A 21,779-nucleotide genomic window follows, 5' to 3' on the forward strand; every position below is an offset into this window, starting at 1 on the left:
AAAAAGTTTTGTAGCTTGAGCATTTTGAAAGACTTTGAAAGACAAGCTTTGGGGAAACACCTAAATTAATGGCTAGTTATCACAGATCCTAATATTTTGATGAAAAAAAGACAGAGCTTCTGCTTAGCTCCTCTGAAGATGTTGTATTTCATGCGAATGTTGTATTTGGAGCTGTAAAATTCTGATGGTGTTTTCTTAGGGGCAATGCCATCTACATACTCAAAATAAAGGATTAATGTTCTCACTAGAATAGGGTCATTGGATCTTATAAACAAATGTATTCAACTCTATCATTTGTTAAATGCCACAAATAAGCTGCAGGTTTATATGCCGAAGCCTGTGAGAAAAATGAAAGATTAAACAACTGCTTTTAAAACTTGTGACATTTCTGGATTACTGAGGACTAATTCTGCTTAAGATGTTGCTGTAATTCCTAAGACATTGCTTCTAGCTTTGTATGTAAACCTTTTTGGTTATTAATTCTTCCCTAGTCAAGGGTTTTCTTCCCTCTAACCAAAGACCTTGAGCAGAAATTTGAGGCATAGATGGAAATTTGAAAATGAACTTTTTAAATGTAGGTTTATTAAGACCGATGATTTGAAAATATATTTCAAATTCTACCTTAATGACTCACAACCATTTTAAACACTGTAATTTTATATTGTCTGAAATATGTTTCTCAATAACAAGCTGCTCAAAATAATCTTGGTGCTTCTGTAAAAGACCTACAATTTATCAATGTTCACCAAGAAAATATTTCTAGAAACCACTTTCCCAGCTCTATCAAGGTGAATATCAGCCAGGTACAGTAGCACAGCTGAGGTAGGATATTATACTGATAATTCAGCCACATCACATAAATGACAATTAATTATATTATTTGAAGAATAAGGAGAGGGAACTATACACTGTCTTTCTCTCTGTATTTGGAAAGAAATGTTAATCAAAGTTTGAGCCTCTAAGTGACCATACATGGTATAACTTTGTCTCACCAATAAAGTCTGAGATATAGTTTACAGCTTAGGAAACTGTTTAGCTATGTTATCTAGCATTAACATTAACTATTGCAAATTGCTTAAAACTACTGAGAATCAAAGATGTATTGGAAAACACATGCGTCTTGTTAATCTTTAAAGAGTACAATCAAATACAAGGTCTCTGAGAGCAATAGTATTCTTTTCTCAAACATACAAACTACACTATCACATGGAATTCTGTCGGGTTCATTGTGGATGTCAGATTAATATCAAGGCATTGGAAAGTAAAACAGTGTTACTAGTAGAACTTTAGATGCTCATTCCAATAGGAAGAAGTAGGGGACAGTTTATCATGAAGCCCTTGTTAACCATATTAGACAACTTGCAATAATTACATCTAACTTAAACTTCAAGTGAGTGTAAGTATGTATGATATTTAAAATATAAAACAAAATTAAATGCCTTAGACTCCTATTGATAAATCAAATTAGAAATATAAGTTTATTATTATCTATAGTCTATAGATTTTTAAAAATATTTTTCTGAATTTATAGTTCTAGGTCATACAGGAGTTCTCTAACTTAACATGTTTAAACACATCAGAAAAACACCAGAAGGGAATGTGATTTAAGATCTTCCATCCAGGACAGCATTTTTGGATTTTATTTTGTCTTTTAGTCTACTGTTTAACGTTGTGGACTGAGATAGAATACAATAATCCAAATTGTCACCTAATTGAAATACCTAATTAAAAACAACAAATACTCATTTCAAGCCTACTCAAACAGAACTTTCATGATGCACCTCTGTGGGTATTTGAGAATGCTTCTACCTATTTTCCTCTGCAATAAATCTAAAGAGTCTGAATATGTCATATGTTTACCATTCATTTGGTTAATAAATCATCCAATAGTTCTCTGCTGGAGTGTTTTCTTTGCCTAGGAGGCATTTGACAAGGTCTGGAGACATTTTTTATTCTTGTGACCAGGGATGGAAAAGCAAATAACTCCTAGTAAAACTGGCATCCATTGGAAACCAGGGACACAGTTTAAATATCTGACAGTGGACAAAGAATTATCACACTCAAGATGTCAGAGGTTGCCAACACTGAGTTAAATCTCCAGTCTGCACTGACCGGAGGCTGTACTCCCAACAGAAATGACTGTTGTGGAGAATATACACTTTAAATTCTCAGGACAAGGGATACAAACTGATAGAGTCAAAACCATACTGGTGCAAACTCTTCACATGGATGTTTGAATGAACATTTCCCTCTAATAGTGTTATGGTACGTGATAAACATAGAATCACTTACCCCTTATCTCTGAGAATAAGATATAATTAGGGGAGATGATAGTTTTACTGTTCTAAAGGTCAGGGAGACCTTGGTCATCTGTTTGAAAAGAAAAAAAAAAAAAAAAAAAAAAACAGATGCTTTCAAAAACCAGTGCATAACCCTGAAGGAGAAGTTGAAAATCACAGTTTTCATGTATTATCTGTTTCACATCTAAACACATTCCAAAAACAAAAGAAAGAAGAGTTGTGTTTCCAGTGATAACTATGTCATCCTATGATTTCTGACAATATTAGGATCTGTAGGCTTAATTTAGCTTACATTTCAAACTCATGGCAAGAATAGGTATCAAACATTTTGTAACTGTTTTGGGAATTTTAAAGGTTATTGAGTTCTGAATAACAGAGTCTCTCATGTTTTCCCACCAAGCTTTTCCCAGCAGTTGAATATATCTGGATCTTATTCTGGTTTTTCATTCTTTTTTTAGCTTCCTGAAATGACTCATGTTCAAACACGACGACCCTGGATGATGTTTCTGCTGCAGAACATTGGTTTGATCCTAGGTTGGCTTTCTCTCTTACTCTTGGCTATATATGAACAAAATATTAAAATATAAATTAAGATCCTTGGAATCCTTCAAAAGTAAATTTGTAGGGCATTGTTTCCTTTCTTTATTGTACTCTACGATGATTAGTAAGCTAAGTATTTTTATCTTAGGCAAAGAGTATGTCCTAGTTCATTAACATTAATTTTATAATGCCCTTTTGTTTTGGGAGAATATGTAAAGGTCAGACTGTCCTTCGTGGAAATTTTGTTTGTTTCCAACACTGTAATGGAACTGCTTTGCTTTTGTCCTTTTTTTAGTAATCATAAAAAACTTTAAAAATAGTTTCTCTAAGAAAGAATGTAGCATTTGAAATAGAAAAATGTCTGTTGGGATAAAATCAGGTGCAACTGTTTTGATGTCAATCAGTGCGTATTTTCTGTGAAATTATAAACCCCTAGCAAACTAAATTATAAATAAATGTAATAAAGTCTAATTTTAATGTGGTGGTTCATATTACCTTCTATTACTGCATGTCAGATTTCTAAGCCTTCTCTTATAAAGCCATACAGTTATCGTTCACCTGGAATTGTTACCCACTGGCTTGTGAGTGCTCATGAATAAGCAATCCTGGAAACCCAAAGGATAATATGTCAGCATTTTTCTGCATAAATCACTAAAGGAACTCTGTTCCAGGCAAGGAGAACTTGGAAACAAAAGATGAAGTTCAAAAAAAATTGAAATAACAAAACTTGAGTCAGGCAATAAATGAACGCCTAAACTCTCACAGACTGTGTAACTGAGAATGTTTATGGGAATAATCCTAATGACAAGAATATTTTCTATTCTTTCTGAGGCCACAGCACACGAAGTGAACAAGCAACATTGCCGAGAACCCAGCAAAATTATTAAAATAGAAAATAACCCTGACTTCAGTCACTTTTTTCTTGGAAAATTCATGCCTAATAGTTTTCTTATTTTTGAATGATGTATCTTGACAAGCAAAAATGCCTATTTTTCCATCAAAGTGACTCATAGCCCTCGGTCATGTAAGACTCTCTTGCCTCTTACCCTTTGGTAGGTAACTCTTTGCTATGCCTGTATCCAAACACAGTCTTTTTCAGCCACATTTCCTGGATTCCAAAAGGAAGAGGGCTCCTCCTCCGGTTGCCTTTAGAGCATGCTTGAAGGAAAGGCTTCACTGAATAGTGCAATAGTCCTCAAACTTTGGCACAAAGCAGAACCTCATGGAAGACTCATCTGTGGGAAGCAGATCGCTGGTTCCATCCCTAGACTTTCTGATTCTGTAGGTCTGCAGTGAGGCCAGAGACTTTGATTTTGTGTGACTTCTGGGGGTCTCGATGGTGCTGGATGAGGTACAACTCTAAACACCAGAGGCAGACTTGACTTTGAGAAATAACAGGTGCATAACTCTTGCTTAGGATCTGTGCGCTTTGGAGTGAGTTGATGAAGCTTCTACAAGCCTCATGCTAGATACAGATTCCTAGACCCAAACTCCCTTTTGTTTTTCTTTCTCCCTTCACTTGGAACACCAAATCAACCTGAAACTTACTGAATGAGACAGTGTTTTGATTGTTCTTTACCATGAAATGTAAGTAGGTTTGACACACAGAGCTTTACCCTTCTTTTATTACAGGATAAATTGTCAGTAGATAAACACCCTTTTGTTCAGATCAACGTGGTATAGATGTCACCTGCAAAAAGTACTGGCACCATCTGCAATTGGGTTCCTATGCCTAGGTTTTGATTTTGACATTAAACCTTAATTTCTGTCAACTTAATGAGAAGAGCTCTAATGGATAACTTTGATTCCAGTTCCAGTTTACAGTAGTCTGCAACTGGCTAAGTTAAAATTTTTGGTGTGAGTTGGGTACTTTATATCCTTCCAATTGGAGGGAATTCGATACTGGGGAGACTGGGAGGAGGATGCAGAAGGGCTGGAAGAGAGCCAGCTGTCCAGAGGACGTAGAGGGACATTCTCAGGCTCTTACAAGCTTGTCATCCGTGTGTTCTGATTGGAGGCAGAGACCTGTCCACCCATAGGTCATCCTGAGGATAATGTAGCATAGAGATTTCTGAAGGCACCTTTCTGAGATCCTCATTTCTTTCCTTTTTTACCTTATCACTGGCTTTATGATAATCCATAACAGGCTTAAGGTACCAGACCACAGTCTGTGACAAACCTCCTGCCACAAGCCACCTTAAAATTGCTAGAAAATCTCTATTCCTCAAAATTGAGTGCTAATAACAAAATAGGATAACACCCGTGTGCCCTTTAAATGTGAAGAGTCTAAATTTGGAATGGCTATCGTCATCCCATTAAGCTGTCTTTTATGGGCTGTTCCTGATCTTTAGGGTAAATGGTGTTTTCCTTGAAACCAAATTTTTCAATAACATTAGAATGTTTGTTTCTGGGGCCTAGATTTAGGATTCCACTGTATTTCTTCTTGATGACTGATTTGGGTTTTTTTTTCTACTGAATTAGAAATGCTTGTGGAGAGATATAAAATCATGTAAAAAATTTTTTTGAGACAAGGTCTACTGTACAGTTCAGGTTGCCCCTGAACTCACTGTGTAGCCCAGGATGGCCTTGAATTTGTAGCAATCCTCCTGCCTCACCCTCCTGAGTGTTGGGATTAGAGACATATACCACCATACCCGACTTCTTGAACTTTTTATTTAGATATCCATTATACACAGACAGAGCTATCTCTAATAAAAGGGAATTGGACCATATTGTTGGAATGCTGTGTAGACCCTGAAAAATCATTAGACTCTTAAATGCCAGTAAATGTGCTCAGAGATTGTGGCCACTCCCAACTTCTTCACCCCTTCCCCGAATCCCGAAGTGAAGGTAAAACTGTGCCTCCCCTTATGAAAACTTCCCTCAGAAGGATGCATGTTTATAATTCCTTATCCTTTTCTAAACTGAGAGGAAAGGGCAGGATCACAGGCTGCTAGTCACTCAGGCAGGTTGGACTGATCAGCTGGCATTCTTGAATGATCATTAAAAATTCAGGTTCCTAACTGGAATCTCCATTCAAATCTCAAGCTACGTTGCTGGGAATAGCAATTTCTTCTTTCTGTAAAGCAAACTGAAAATAGGCCCTATCCCCTGGGGTTGTGGTGAGGTCTATGTGGGTTACTGCTCCTAAGGCACTAAGCACAGTGCCTGGAAAAGACTAATGGCTCAGTAAATATGAACCACCCGCATCATCACTGCTATCAGCTTTGATACTGTCTTCTCTCAGTAGTTTCACAGTTGACCTCCCAGTGTTGTAACTTTGGTCAAAAAAATACTTTTTCTTAGTAGAGAGTGGAGATCAAGACTTTATATAAATACAATCCTCTGTAAAGCAGCCAAAACGTTTTTCATCAGTTTGTCAAAGCTGTCCCGTGTTTTCTTCACCTTGAATTAGTTCCAGAGCATGAGAGATAGCGGCCTCTCTCGCATCCTCTCCAGGCAGGTTTTGTCCCTGTGTCCTAATGTGTACATACATCAAGAGCCCCTCCCTCTTGTTCTTTATCTCTCAAAACAAGTTGAAAACCTATTAGATTCCATCCAGCTACACTAAAGAAATTCAACTGATTCCTCCTGGTACCCACACACCTGCTGAGGAAATGAAGCCAGTCCTGAAAAAGAGTCCAGAACCATCACAGGGAAACCGAGTGGGTGCTTGCGTGAGTACTGGCTTATTTAAATAGGGTCAGTGCCATCCTACTGGGCCTGGACAGTGGAGCTGCACCTGCTCAAGTAGTATCTTTCAAGCTGGGGGAAAGCCCCTGATATACACACCTCTCAAAATCGGACTGAAATATAGGAGAAATTTTGAGAAGCTACAGAGATTTTCAGAAGCTAAATTTTGAAAGCTCAAATCTAGAGTGGTTTTTTTTTTTTTTTTTGTCTTTTTGCTTTTTTATTGGTACTGGGGATCAAACTCATGACCACACACTTGCAAGGCAGGTGCTTATGCCGCTGAGCTAAATCCCCAGTACCACATTGGTTGTTTGAGTGGCTTATAAAATAACACTTGCATGTCTTTCCTATCTGTACTCACTGCCCTGCATCCCCCCCATAACATCTTTCCAAGATAGATTCTCTGCGACACAGCTCTTTCTCCCACATGCCACTCAGCCCATTTTGCAAATGCCTCGTGCTTTTCTTTCTTTGTAGTAAATCCCTCCACCTCTGTAGTTGTGAAAAAAAAAAAATTTAAAAGAATCTTCCTCTACACCTGCCCACAGAGAGAGAGGTTTTGTCCAGTTCTGAATCATCTGGGCTCCCACTGACACCCCAAGTAGAACTCTGGAAGCTCTCTCTGGAAACTTTCTCCCTCATGGACTAGATTTATCTCATCATCTCCACATTTCCACTAAATATCAGGCTAGGAAGAGAGAATATAGGCTAATCCCACAGCGTAACATAATCCTGGCATTGGAACCAATTTTAGGCATTTAATTCAACCCTTTGACTTTTAATACTGATATAATAGCAAATATTTGTGCAACACCACGTGCCAGATAATAGTTGAAAGTGCTGATGAAAGTCCCTTGATTCTCTTAAGAACCCTGAGAATGTAGGTGTAATATTGCTTTCAGTGCCGTTTTATAGATGATGACATTGAGACCATAGAAGTCTGTTAATTTGCAGAGTATTGGTGGGTTAATGGAAGCTGACTGTAATATTAATCCCTACATCCCATTACCTCTTCAGAAGGAAACTGAGGTCCAGAGAGTGTAGATATCACCCTAGCACTTATCTCTGTAAAGCAATCAACCCAGGACTAAGTTTTCCATCTCTGACTTCCAGGCCAGCAAGTTTAACAATCATTCCCATTTCTACTGGTCCTGCCAAGTCTATATGATGTCAGTCATCTCAGGGTGCTGTAACATCTCAGTTCATGTTTATTTCACTCATAAGGATTTATGAATTATGCAGCACTTTTTGTACAGTCTTTATGGTTTCCTGTTAATTTTGCAAATGGTTAAAGAAAGAGCTCAGAGGATCTTACCCCAGATTTATCATCAATGGATGAGTCTTCAGGCCTGCGTTTTCTCCTCCGTAAATCAGGAAGCTAGATGAGATGATCCCATGCTGTTTCCCTGAGTATCAACTGTCTGATCAGGGCTCAGGGTTCTTTTTCAGTGGAAGTGGGATGTAGTGCTTTGTGTATTCCACTGCATAACAAACAGCACGTGGCTTATAGTAGAGTCTGTTGTTCTTGCAGAAGTCACTCGTATATGGTTTGAATGAAGTTCCCCCAAAGTGCACATGAAATCCAAACCTCAGAATGTCATCTTATTTGGAAATAAAGTCATTGCAAAGGCAATCAGTAAGGATAAGGTCATACTTCACTCAGGAAGGGATCAGCACTATGACTGGTCTTGATGAGGAGACATGCAGAGAAAGCCACGTAAGAAAATAACAACATAAAAGCAAGCAGACTAGAGTGGGACAGCTAAAAGTCAAGAAATAGCAGAGATTGTTGGCAACCACCAGAACTGTGAAGAGGCAAGATGGACCTTTTACTAGCCTACAGAGGAAGCATGGCCTGGCCACTACCCTGACTGTGGATTGCAAGTCTCCAGAATTGTGAGCGAATATGCTTCTCTAGGTCTCAGTCACTCAGTTTGTGGTTATTACAGTAGCCTTAGGAAACCCATGGTCTCCACAGAGGATAATTCTCAAACATTAATGCTTTGGGATTCTTTTCTGCATAATTATTGAAAGAAATGTATTTTGAAAACCTGAGTTCAAGATTTAGTTTAAATTAGAAAAATGTCACTTATCACCACTCACTCTTTACATTCACTGTGTTCCAGTCTTGTCAATAAACTGGATCAAGACTTAGAAAATGTAATTTTTGAATTCACAGATGACTCAAATCAAGAACACACATGACAATGCCTGTAAAGTCAAATGAGGCTCCTGGAAACTGAGCATAAAATTGGAAGCAACTTAATCATGGATATTAGGGTTGAGCAAACCTCAGATGAAAGTCTCAAAACTGAACGCTCTTTATCCTGTAAGATTGCTGCTATGGATCAGCTTTCCAAAAGCTAGGGCTACCTTTTAAGAAGCAACTATTTTCTTAAAGGAAGACATGTATGTAACCTTCTTAGATGTCATTAAAATTTCCTGGGGAAACTCAAGGAAAGGAAGATAGCACTATTCTTTCAGCCTCCTCTTCTTTTCCTACAGATGTCTATGAAGAACTTTTGTTAACACTTTTTGGAAGAATGAAATCCTGCATTATAAATGAGTATTTCAAATATTTATTGTTATAAGAAGATATTAATGACCCATTGAGTAGAAAAGCAGCTTATCAACTCTACATATATTCCAAAGCTGTAAATATAACATCTGTATATATAGGTACTGGGGATTGAACTCATGACTTTGCACTTGCAAGGCAGGTGCTTATGCCGCTGAGCTAAATCCCCAGCCCTAAAATGTTATATTCTTGTATTTAATAAAACTTCTTGTAGTCCTTATTTTTTGGTAGAGCTATAGGAATTAATGAATAAAATGTCTAAAAATAAATTACACCAGAACTATGTAACATTTGGCCAACATTAAACAAAACTTGAAATTTCAAAAAGATACTGAATGAAGTTTCATGTTTGAGTTTTAAAGTTTGTTGTTATATGTGACTCCTGGTTTACAGCTGACATGTAAGGCAGACTAAAAGGCAGGAAACATAGATGGAGGAGACAAATTACATCAGAACCAGACTCAGACATAGCAGAGGCCCTAGAATTATCAGACCAATGATTTAGAACAGTGGAAATTTACTCAATGGAAATATTGGACAGTATATAAGAACATATGGGTAATATAAAGTAGAGGGATGAAAGTTTTAAGAAATAATCGTAGAGAAATGTAGAATTCCAAAAGATACAAAGTAAGGAATATTTTCAGTGGAACCTCAGTGGCCTGGATATAACCAGTGAAGGAGTGAGTAAATTTGAAGAAAATCAACAGAAATAACTAAAACCGAAATACAAAGAAAAAATTTAAAGTGCAAGCCAGAATGGGTTTTTTTTTTTTTTGCATTTTTTTATTTTAAAGAGAATAAAACAAAAGAGGACAGAACAAAGCAGATCAGAACAGAACAATGTAAGCAACACAGCACTTCACAAGACAACCAGATATTAACTAACATAACATCTCTTTCTTTGAAATAGCTGAGCACACCTTCACATACAATAGTACCAAACATAGCAAAATAGTATAAAACCATTCAAGTGAATGAAACAGGGCATTCAGAACCAAATAACAGAAAATGAACAATGGCTACTATCATATCTCATTTTCCATAAAAATGTGTTTATACTATCACACATATTAAAATCCAATAAGATACAACATGATACAGAATATTTAAGAATTACAGAACAATTAGAAAAAATATAATGCAATGGGTGTACAAAAAAGAAAGAAAAAGAAACAGAATAAATATTTGAAGCAATAATTACTTAGAATTTCCCTAAATTAATGACAGACACCAAATTTTATATTCAGAAAGTTCAAAGAACACCAAGCAGAATAAATAACAAAAAACTATACATAAGCATGACATTTTCAAGCTGCTGAAAGCCAGAGGAAAAGAAAAAAATTTGAAAAAAGAAGTCAAAACTATTTACCTATACAGTAGAAAAGATTAGAATAAGAACTATCATACTTTAGAAACCATGGAATCAAGAACAGAGTGAATGAATATTTTATTTTTTTAAACAGATAAGAATTACCAACCTATAAGTCTGATGCAATTCTCCTCAGAGATGAAAGAGAAAAATTCTTCTCTTGCAAACAAAAATTGAGGAAATTCATTGCCATTAATCTTGTTTTGCCAGAAATCTTTAAAAAGTGTTTCACAAACACAATACTGCAGGTCAGAAACTTGGATCTGCATGAAGAAAGGAAGAACACCAGGGCGGGTTAACTGAAAATGTAATAAAATATTTTGTTTATTCTTGATCTTATTGATCCAATAAGTATCAGTTTATTTAAAATAATAGCAAAAAGTATATTCAATAATTATAACTTACAGAAATTTGAAATGAGTAACAACAGTATTGCAAAGAATTGGAGAGAAATTGGAAACACATACTGTGTTAAGGTATTCACATTTACTGTACGAGAAGTGACATAGTTGCATAAATTTGAAATCCAGAGTGACCACTAAAAAAACTAAAAATGAAGCTTAATTACACTAAGTGAGAGGAAAAATGATGGAAGCATAAAAAATATTACATTAAAATAAGAAAATGCAGAAAAGTGGAAGAAAAAGGAAAAGATGGAAAAAAGATCAATGTATAGAAAACAGTAACAAGTATGATATTAAACCAACCAGTTATAGCAATAACCATTTTAAACATAATGGTCTAAATGTACCATCTAATGGACAGAGATTGTTAGAGTAATTTTAAAAATCCAAGTCCAGATTGTGTATAAGATACATCTTAGATATAAAACACAGGTGTATTAAAATTATATAGCAATAGCAAAACCAGAGGAAACAAACCAAATTGTTGTTGATGATGAGTACATAAACAAAATCTGATATGAGACTACGATAGAATGTGTGTGGTGATGCCTGCCCATAACGCATTACTCGGAAGGCTGAGGCATCAGGATTGCAAGTCCCAGTCTGGGCGATTTACCAGTTTAGTGAGAGCCTGTTATGATTTATATCTAGTTGTCCCAGCAAAGCCTCATGTGCTCATAGGTGAGGATTTGGGGAGGAAACTGGATCATAAATGCATAATTCTCATCACTGCATTGATCCACTAAGGAGTTTATAGTTGATGTGATGTTGGGAGGTGAAGCCAGGTGGGAAGTGGTGAGTTGCTGTGGCCCTGACCTGAAAGAGGATATATATCTTCATCTCTTGGTCCTGCTATGCTTCTTGGTGCCACACCATGAACTGTTTCTCCTCTTCCATACTTATCTGCCATATCATTCTTCCTCAGATCCAGCCAACGATGCACTGAAACCTTTACAAGTGTGAGCCAAAATAAACTTTTCTATTTTAATTTGTGAGTGCTGGGTATTTTATCCCAGCAAAGAGAAGGTAGCTAAGACAGACCTTGTCTTAAAATGAAAAATAAAAGAAGGGCAATGGATATAGCTCAGTATAAAGGTCTAGAAACAATGCCAACTATCTCAAAAAGAGAAAAGAAAAAAAGATTGAAATTCTGACACATGCTACAACATGCAAGAATCTTGAAAACATTGTGCTGAATGAAATGTACTTGGATGTGTAAGGAAATATATTATATAATTCTATATGTGTGGGATCCTAGAGTAGTCAATTTCATAGAAAATACAATGGTTGTTGTCGGGGCCACAAAAAGAAACAAGGAGTTATTATTTAAAGGGGACAGAATTTCAGTTAGAGGTGCTAAAAAAAGTCTGAGAATGGATTGTGTTGATAATTGGACAAAGTGAGTGTACTTAACATGCAAATTGTACACTTTAAAGAAGGGACCATCACCGTTGATTTCATGGATATTAAAAAAATAGTAAAGAAACCCTACAAATAACTGTGGTTATTATGGGTAAACAAACTATTCTCGTTTGGTGTTTTAAATATATCAGCAAAATACATAGGGAAATACTTGGTTATCAGGCCAGTCTGCAAGAGTTGAATTTTCCTGAATATTAACTTAGCTGGATATTGGGCTGGGGTGTATATCAATAGCAGAGAATATGTCTAGCATGCTCAAGCTCCTGGTTTAAATCTGTAGGACTATTAAAAAAAGAAAGTAGGGTTGTAATAATAGTAATAGCTCTTGTTTTTTTTAACTTCCTTTGCAAGACATTTGCTAAATGCTTCACTTTTACTGTCCCTCTGGTCACTTAAGCTCTGTATCAAACCATTTTAGAGATGACCAACTTGAGTGGGAAAGTTTCAGCAACCTGCCCAGTACTGCACAGCTAGTGCATGGCAGTGCCATCCTGAATCCGAGGTGCTGGGCTTCTCCCACTGCGTACACTGCCTTGGACAAGAGTGAAAAGAAACCAAGAGCTGGTGATGTAGCTCAGCGGCACCATGTCTGCCTGGCAAGCGCAAGGCCCCGAGTCTGACTCCTGGTACAAAAAAATAAAAAACAAAAAAGTAAAGGAAATCAAAAGGCAACTCGGAAGGAAATCTGAGGCACAAGATCAGGAATCACCTTCCCGGCTTATCAGCCAGAATGGAGCACGCTGCATTGGAGTAGGAGGGCTCCCCAGTCACTGAAGAAAGGTGGTGGCAGGTGATTGCTAAGATCCCTGCCAAGTCTAGAGCTGACACTGTGCAAAGAGGTTTTGGAGAAGGACAAGATATTTGTGTTACAAAGACTTAAGCTTGCATTACATACAGTTCAGGAAAGGGAAGCATTTTCCCATCTATTTTGGGGGGCTGTTTTGGGTTTGCAGACTTCATGTGAGTGTTCTTTTCTATGCCCAGGTCACTATCATAGCACTCAGCCAGTTGCATAGTTAACTCCTTTCTTGTCCATCATTCCCACCAGACTTTTAGCTCTTTTGTGGAACAAAGAATGCTTTCTTTCATTTTTGTCCTTTTCAGAGTTGGCATTCTTCCATAAAGTGATAAATAAAAATTTAAGATGAACTATCTGAAAGACAAATCAAATCACATCACTCCCTTATTCAAATATTTGTCATCCTCTTTAGGAAAATATCCTTGTTGGATAATACGGAATAAAGATTCTCCATGACTGCTGTCTTTCTAATTTTTCTGTTTTATTTTTCATTTTCTTCCTCTTTGCATTTTCTGGCCCACAAATTCAGGTTGCTTGTACATTTCCTCTTCATATTTGCTTTCTCTCACCTCTGTATATTCACCAGGATGGCCCCCTCTGCCACTCACGTCTTTCTCCCGAGTCTTTGTGACATTTCTAGATCTCCCCAAAGCCAGTAGAATCATCTGGCCATCATCCCTGCTCCCATGACACTGCATTTCTGATCCGTGTGGCTCCATGGTATGTCACTACTTAGCCAGTGAGTGAAAGTGTATTGTGATGCCATTGTTTTTACGGATACACATATTCACTAAGTTACATGAGATATTCAACAGTTTACTGTTAAGTAGGCTTTATGTTAGATGATTCATTGGTTGGTAGGATCACAAAAATATTCTGAACACATTCAAGTAGAAGAGGCTAAACTGTGATGTTCAGTAAGGTAGGTTACTTAAATTCATTTTCCACTTACAGTGTTTTCAACTGATGATGAGTTTACCAGAATCCAATCACATTTTAAGTCAAAGAGCATCTGTAGTTTTCTCACTGACTGTGAAATTTTGTTGTTAGTTCTGTTCTCTATAGCCAGAATTATGGAAAGAACATGCGTTCTGAAGCCTGCTCCTGACTCATTTATGTTAATTTGTACAAATTCCTTGACTTTTCGCAGATATAGCATTTCTATCTTCCAAGTATATGCTATATGTGAGGAACCTAACACAGTTCTTGCCACATAATAAATATTCAATGAATTATAGTTATTGCTACATTGTTACTTCTGTTAATTTTTTATCCATCTGATTACTAGAAAATGAATAAAGTTTAAATTACACCACTCATATGGCAAGCACAAGGTTGGGACTTCAATTGCCAGTACCAAAAAATAAATAAATAAATGTTTCACCACTCAAAGTCAGTAATAATAACAGCATTAGCAGTATTTGTTGAACACATCTGTATTTTGAATACTGTTCTTTAAATAACAATCTGTATTATCTCATTTAATCAACAAAACTTTAACATTCTACTTCATACTATCCATGTGAGAACCAGTGAATCTGGTTATTACCTAGAATTGTTTCTAGCATGTAGTAAATGCTGTATTAAAATGGAAAAAGATAAATATTATTTCCCCCGTTTGGCAGATGGAGAGAGAATGACTCACATAGATTAAGTAACTTGGCCAAAGTCACATGGCGAGACCATGGCAAAGCTGGGACCCAAACCCTCACAAGAGAGCACCCCCTCTCTGAGCCACCGCACTGCAGCACCACAGCAAACTTCTGGTATTTTCCTAAGCTTGTACCCATGACATTTCCTTGATAACAGGGGAAAGAAATTCCCAACTGCCAGGTGTCTGGTACAAGTTCATGTTCTCTAAAATTGAAAAATGAATTCTAGGAACTACAGAGAACACATTTATAGGGGAAACAAACCTGTCTGAGAGAGACAGACAGGGTCGTGAGTGGGTTGCTGAGGACCCTGCCTTTTGCAGGGATTTTTAAAGAGCAAAACCATGAGGTGAGGGAGGTCCAAATTGGGGAAAAATGTGAAATCACAAGGTGGGCATGAAGTGGGACAAGACTATGGTTAACCAATAAGATTATGATCATCATTGCTCAGGTAATATTGATTAAATCAGAATCAAATGGGGAAGCAATTCATGCAGCGAGTAGACTGCTGATCAGGGGCTTTCCTGGAGGAGGGAGTCTGTGGCCCTTCGTGGCTTTCCCAAGGTGATGGATACCTATTTAGAGTATCAATCTCTGTTGTTTATTCTTAGGGGAAGTATGTGGGTGCATTTATTTCATCTTTTGTCTTGAGGTCTGGCACTGGCTCCTTGGAGAACCTAGCCCTGGCTGGCTGCCTACAATAACCTAACTTTGCTGTCTATGATAATCTGTTGAGCTGTCCTGCATGATGCCTTTTCCCCTTATTTCCTTAAATAACAAATTTTTCCAATCCCTCTAACATCCAGCTTTCTCTTTTCACCTGCCTGGGTGGGCCTTTGACTCTCCACAGAACAAGTAAACCAACACAGATTACTCTCTGATCATGTAAAGACCTTGAAAGATACCACTCTCTCTCAAGAAACTTACAGGTTAAACAACACCATGTCCAATGCACTCTGTGGATTGTAGGTCAACCTGGCTTTCCCAGGGTGGATGGATACCTAATTAGAGTATGAAAATAGAGATCAGAAATACTCCTGCATTTGTTCCTTCATTTGTGAGTTTTCTAGAATGTTCCCAGTTCCTCCTTCCCACAAATCTGTACCGCATTCCCTCCGAGTCCCAGGAAACACATTCCAGAAAATGTGCCTTTGTGTTACATAATTATACAGGAGAAGCATGGAGACATATGTTACCTTTTAGTTGTTTGTGTCCAGAGGGCCAGGTCTTGTGAAGGAATGCATTTCTCTTTAGTGTGGTCATTTACCTTTTCTTCTGAATAATCTATATGTCATGCATTTGCACAGAAAGGCCTGTTTGTATCCTGAGTTTGTTAGTTTGATCAATAGGATAAGAAAATCACTATCATTTGACTCCACAGCTTGAGGGCCCTGCTTTGCCTTTCCAGTACGATAAGTTCTTAAACACAAGTGAGATGAAAAACATATTGCGCATCCCTTCGGGACTATTTAAAATGTAAAATATAAATATTTCTCCTTTGAATGTACTTAACTTAGCAAGCCTGTCTCTGGTTTTTGTCCTTTCAGTCATCACACTGACATTGTGTTTGCTATTCCTTCATTTAGCAGAGTCAAAATGAGCTGAAGAGGCGAAAATCAGCACCCCAGCCTTTTCTGCTCAACAGAGTGCCTGAAGGTTGCCAAGTCTGCCTTGATCACATAATGCCTTTCAGATAAGGTTAACTCTGCAGTAGGCCGGGACTCATGTTAGTGTTTTATGGTGACAGATAGGCTGGTTCCAAGTCTCCTGTTGTAATGGATCTATTGTGGGGAAAAGCGAATAAAAAGTCAATCTGCCTGAGGAGACCCCAGGTCACTTCTCAGACAGGAGCTGGGGGACCTGGCTCTCCATTCTTTGTTAAGATCAATTTAAAAAAAAAAAAGATCAATTTAAAAGCTCCCACTCCTGTCCTATCCCCAGTGGAGGGTTTTAGGACTCTCCGAAGAATGGAGCCAGAGGTAACATCTTTTTACTCCACCAACCTTAACTCTTATAATTCAAGTTAGACTGAAATGCTGTTTTTGTCTTGTGTCTCTGTGTCCAGGGACCTAGCATATTCTTTCCTCCTGCACTATAATTTTTCACAAGGACATGGATGTCAGACAATCAGGGGGAATGGACCTCTCAATGCCACTCTATGAGTGCAGTGTTAGATAAAGATGCTGTTTCTCAATCCATGAGATTTCCATATGCTCTTTATTTCAGGTCTGCTTCTGTGAGGAGATAAGATGAAACAATAAAAGAAATTTCAGTGGGTAAAGGAAAAATATGTCTCTGTTAGGACAAGAGATGCTTACTGCTTCAGAGACAGCTCTGGGTGGGAGGTAAATTATAGCCTGCCAAGCACAGAGCCCTTCCTCAATGAAGGCTGTGTAAGTTCGCTGTGAAGATCTTTGCGGGTCACATATGGGCTGGGGAGCAGGGCCACCTGTGAATGGCAGCTCCAGGAAACATCTGAGACTCAGGCAAAAGCCACAAAAATATCTAGACACAAGAGGTTCATGCAACCTGGTACTTTCTGGCTCTGGTGCTGTTTGAATTTCCTTGAATGGGGTACCAAGTCATTTGCTCCTTCTAGACTAAAGTTCAGGATGAGAATTGTCTTAGTTACGTTTCTCTCCTTGTTGAGCCAAAATACCTGACGCCCAAAATTTGGGAAGGGAAGGTTTATCTCTTACAATTTTGGAAGTTTCAGTCTATACTCAGCTGGCTCCAAGGCAGGGTGGCATGGTGGCCGCCATTCATAGCCCCTGCAAAACGGCAAGAGAAAAACACCGGAATAGACACACCTTCTTCCTGCCCTTACACTGTACGTCGGCCCCACCCTGGACGGGTGTTCCACTCACATAAACAACCCCAGTGCTAGACAATGAACCAATCATGAATGATAGATTCAGCCATGTCCATGATTGCATGAGGCTCGGAAGTGCCATCCGAACACAAACCATAGCAATAATAGAAGATGGTGAATCAATTCACAAACCACCAAGCCTGTTAGTTGACTTAAAATTGATAATGTTTCACTTAATAATGTTAAGTGAAATAAATCAGATAAAAAAGCTGAACTATCACATGGTTTCTCTTATATGAGAAACCCAAAGTATAAATAAAGAGCAAAATAAGAACTAGATAATAGGGACTAGGAAGATAGATTTTTTTTTTTTTTTTTGGAATGGAAAAGGAACAAAGAGAGGCAAAGAAGGGGAGAGAGAGGAGAGAAATGAGATTTAAAAGGGAGGGGATTGTAGTGTATCTCTGCAGGTACCAAGCTCTAGAGTAACAAGACTGTTTAGTACTATAAACATGTTTTTAAAAATAATATATATATATATTAAAATGAATTAAATATGTATCATGTACATGTGCCATCTCCCCACTATGAATGTAATCATTATGCACCACAAACACGTACCAGTGAAAAAATTTCAGGTAAATGTTGGGGATTCATACAGTGACGCCATAGTCAAAAATGGTGTTTATCAGTTCTTCCTCTCCTCCTAGCTCCCATGTCATTTTTTAAAAACTACAATTAATATATGATAACTGAGCATACTGATTATAGTGTAACATTTCAATATATCTATAAAGTATATAGTGATCAAATAAAGTTAATTGGCAGATCTCAAATATGTATCGTGTGTGTGTGTGTGTGTGTGTGTGTGTGTGTTTGTTTGTGTGTGTGTGTTAGGAGCATTCAAAATCCTCTCTGCCAATTATTTTGAAATTTATAATTAAATGATTAATGATTTCAACCATACTTTCCCATTGTGCTATAGGACAGGAGAACTTATTCCTCCTCTCCAGCTGCACTCCTGTGTTTGTTTCCAAAGCTTTAGGACCAGCCAGAGAAAAACTGAGCCTCACCCCAAGCCCTGAGCCCAGACCAAGCCCAGCCATGCCATATGTTCCAGCCAGCCAATTTAGCACATGCCTGTTGCACTTCCGTTTTGAAAGATATTGTGCTTTTAACAGCAGAGTGCAAATGGCATGATCCCAGTTCTCCAGGAATTTACCATCTGTCGAGGAGATAAGGCAAGTGTACAAATAGCTATCATGGTGATACAAGGTTTATTGATAACAAGTGAGGAACACAGGTTGCAGTGGAGGCCAAAGGTGGAGGGTGAAGGGGACCTTCTGGCCCATGGACTCACACACACCGGCCTGAATCCTATTCTTTGGCTTCTTGTTCTTTGCATGTTACATCATCTGGGTTTTTTGTTTTTTTTTTTCATTGAAAAAAATTTTTTCCTTGCCCTCAGTTTAACCTATTTATATTAGAAATCCAGTTTAAATCACATTCTCACGCCTTTCTTTGGGTTACTTTGGGACTTGACTTCTTAGCCCCATCTACACATTGTGACCCAGCTCCAGGAATCTGACTGACTCTACCCCTGAATCGCCCCATCCAATAGCATTGGTCAGGAAGGGCTTTTTGATAAAAGGGACAGGATCTATTCCTTTAAGAGTGGATGTGTTTTCAACAGTAAGAGGGGATTTCCAGGTGAAGGGAATGGCCCAAGCAGATGTCTAAAGGCAGGAAATTGACGCAGATTTGTGGACATTGAGTTACTGGACTAGAACACAGAGGTACATAAGGGTGAGTCATACTTGATAATTCTGAACAGATAAATAGAGTGCTAAGTGTGCAGACTTCAGGAAGTTTAAAGGGCCTTAAATTCCACTGAAGATAGTATATGAATCTTCCTGAGATTTTTGAACCAAATACCATTCGGTTTCTCCAAGAGGTTTGCTGCATTGGAATATAATTCCGAGCCTCTCTCATGCCTCTCCTGGCATCTGCTTGGCCACTTTTATCCAGGATGTCACCTGATGGCATATGCTTCTGCCATATTGGTATCTTCTTCATGTTCTGACCTAGGACTCTTCATAGCTGCAACTAGGATCAGAGGCAGCCTGTAGCAGACGCTCCAGCCTTACAGGGCAAACACACCAGTGCATTAACCCAAGCACAAACATTTCCCAGAGGGGAAGAAACAAGTCAAATAAGGTCTTTGGGGCAATTCCATCCATGCCCATCCTACAGGTCCTGGGCCCATCCCCACGGGGCTGGGCTCAGAGACGACCACAGAATTGACTGCCCTCCTTCTGTTCCTCTTGCAGCACTATCTGCCATCTCTGTCCCAGGATTTCTTCTCAATATAAGTACTTTTTAAAATTTTATTTAAGAAAACAAAACTGTAAAAGGGTACAAGTAATACAGAATTTCAAAATAAACAGTAAGAAAGCACTAGTTAATAGATTACATATTGTCATCTTAGAAATAGTTGTTCATTACAAAATTAAAACATACAAAGTGAACATTCAAACGGCGAGACTGCAAACAGTTCTGTTCAATGATCCAACAAAACTCAGTAATATGATCATCTATCTTACACACCTAAACACACTTGCAGTTGTGTCCTTTAGAGCACTTTCTTTTCCTATCATAAGTACTTTTGAGAAACACGTCTGTTTTTCTTAGGAAATCTGGGCTAAGATCCTCTGTCTGCCATAGGGCAAAGAGGATGAAATGGTTCCAAACTACATTCTGAATTCAGTAGTATAATGAACTTTAGGAGATTTTCTTTTGCCAATTCTTCTTTGTCGAAAAATATATTTAACCTGACATACGCCACTTTAAGTTTTTATTTTATCTTGCAGTACAGAGTATTAAACCCAGGACCTTTGTATCAATCTGCATCCCTAGTGCATTTAAACAAAAATTTTATTTTATTTATTTATTTATTTATTTATTTATTTATTTATTTATTTATTGAGGCAAGGTCCCACTAAATCACTAAGTTCTCCAGGCTGGGCTGAAAGCTGTGATCCTCTTGCCTCAGCCATCCAGGGGTCTAGGATTATAAGCCTGCACCTCTATACCTGGCTCATTTGAGCCATTCTCACCCATATGATTCAGTGGCATTAATTACATTCACACGCTTGTGCTACTGTCACAGTTTAGGTTTCCTAAATTCTCTGTAGCCACTGAATAATAACTTTCCTCTACTTGCTAGGCCTTAGTAGTTTCTAATCTACTTTATACCTTTATGAATCTGTCTGTTCTAGGTATTTCATAGACATGAAATTATATAATTGTAGCCCTTTTGTGTCTAGCTTAGCATAAGATTTTTGAGGTTCTTTCCTGTTCCATCTCTTTTTATGGTTGCTTTTCCGCTTATCTGCTCATAGACATTGGGTTTTTCCCGAAGTCATCTTGTGGCTTTCTTGCAATGAACTTCAGCATACAAATGTCTGAATTCCTATTTTAACTTTCTTCGTAGTATCTGTCCCTGGGGACAGAATCACTAGTCATATGGAAATACCATGTTTAGCTTTTTAAGAGACTATCAAACTTTCCACAGCAGTTCTACAATTTTATATACTAAACAACAGTGTAAAATAATTCCAAATTCTTGACTTCTTCACCAACTCTTGTTATTTTCTGTGTTTTTGTTATTACATCACTCTAGTAGGTGTAAAATTTTATCTCATTGTGATTGCGATTTTAAGGATGATAAATATTTTTCATGCGCTTATTGGCCGCTTCTGTATCTTCTTTATATAAATGTATATTCAAATCCTTAGTTTATTTTTCAAGGAAAAATTTTTAAGAATAGTTTTATGTTCACAGCAAACCTGAACAGAAAGTACAACTATTTCCCACTACCATCTTGTCTTGTACAAACATGGCTTTCCCCATCTCAGTATCCCCTAGGAGAGCAGTACCTTTTTTACATTGTATGTGTCCATAGTGACACATCATCATCCATCCAGCATCCATAGTTTATGTTTGGAGTCTGTAATGGTGTCACATTAGTGATAAAATTACAGCATTCTTAGAGGTGAATCCTCTATGGATTTGGACAAATACACAATTACGTGTTTCCAATATTGCATGATTATAGTGTTTTCACTGCCTTAAAATTTCTTTCTTCTCTGCCTTTTTATCACTCGCTCTAACCTCTGCAACTATGACTATTTTCACTATCGCTGTA

At 37.7% G+C, this 21,779-nt stretch overlaps 1 protein-coding gene across 1 annotated transcript in view; it reads left to right on the forward strand.

Annotated features, from left to right (window-relative positions):
- Nucleotides 1-3,311, forward strand: part of Slc39a12 (solute carrier family 39 member 12) — a 63,768-nt gene extending 60,457 nt beyond the window's left edge. The window contains exon 13 of the mRNA XM_003462762.5: nt 2,759-3,311. Within this exon, the coding sequence (XP_003462810.2) occupies nt 2,759-2,887 (129 nt within the window). The 3' untranslated portion in view covers nt 2,888-3,311. The remainder of the gene's footprint in view (nt 1-2,758) is intronic.
- The last annotated feature ends 18,468 nt before the right edge of the window (nt 3,312-21,779 follow it).

This window comes from Cavia porcellus, unplaced genomic scaffold (genome assembly GCF_034190915.1).
Source record: "Cavia porcellus strain 051 isolate PalLab524CR breed Dunkin Hartley unplaced genomic scaffold, mCavPor4.1 scaffold_27, whole genome shotgun sequence".
In the NCBI taxonomy this organism is placed as follows: domain Eukaryota; kingdom Metazoa; phylum Chordata; class Mammalia; order Rodentia; family Caviidae; genus Cavia; species Cavia porcellus.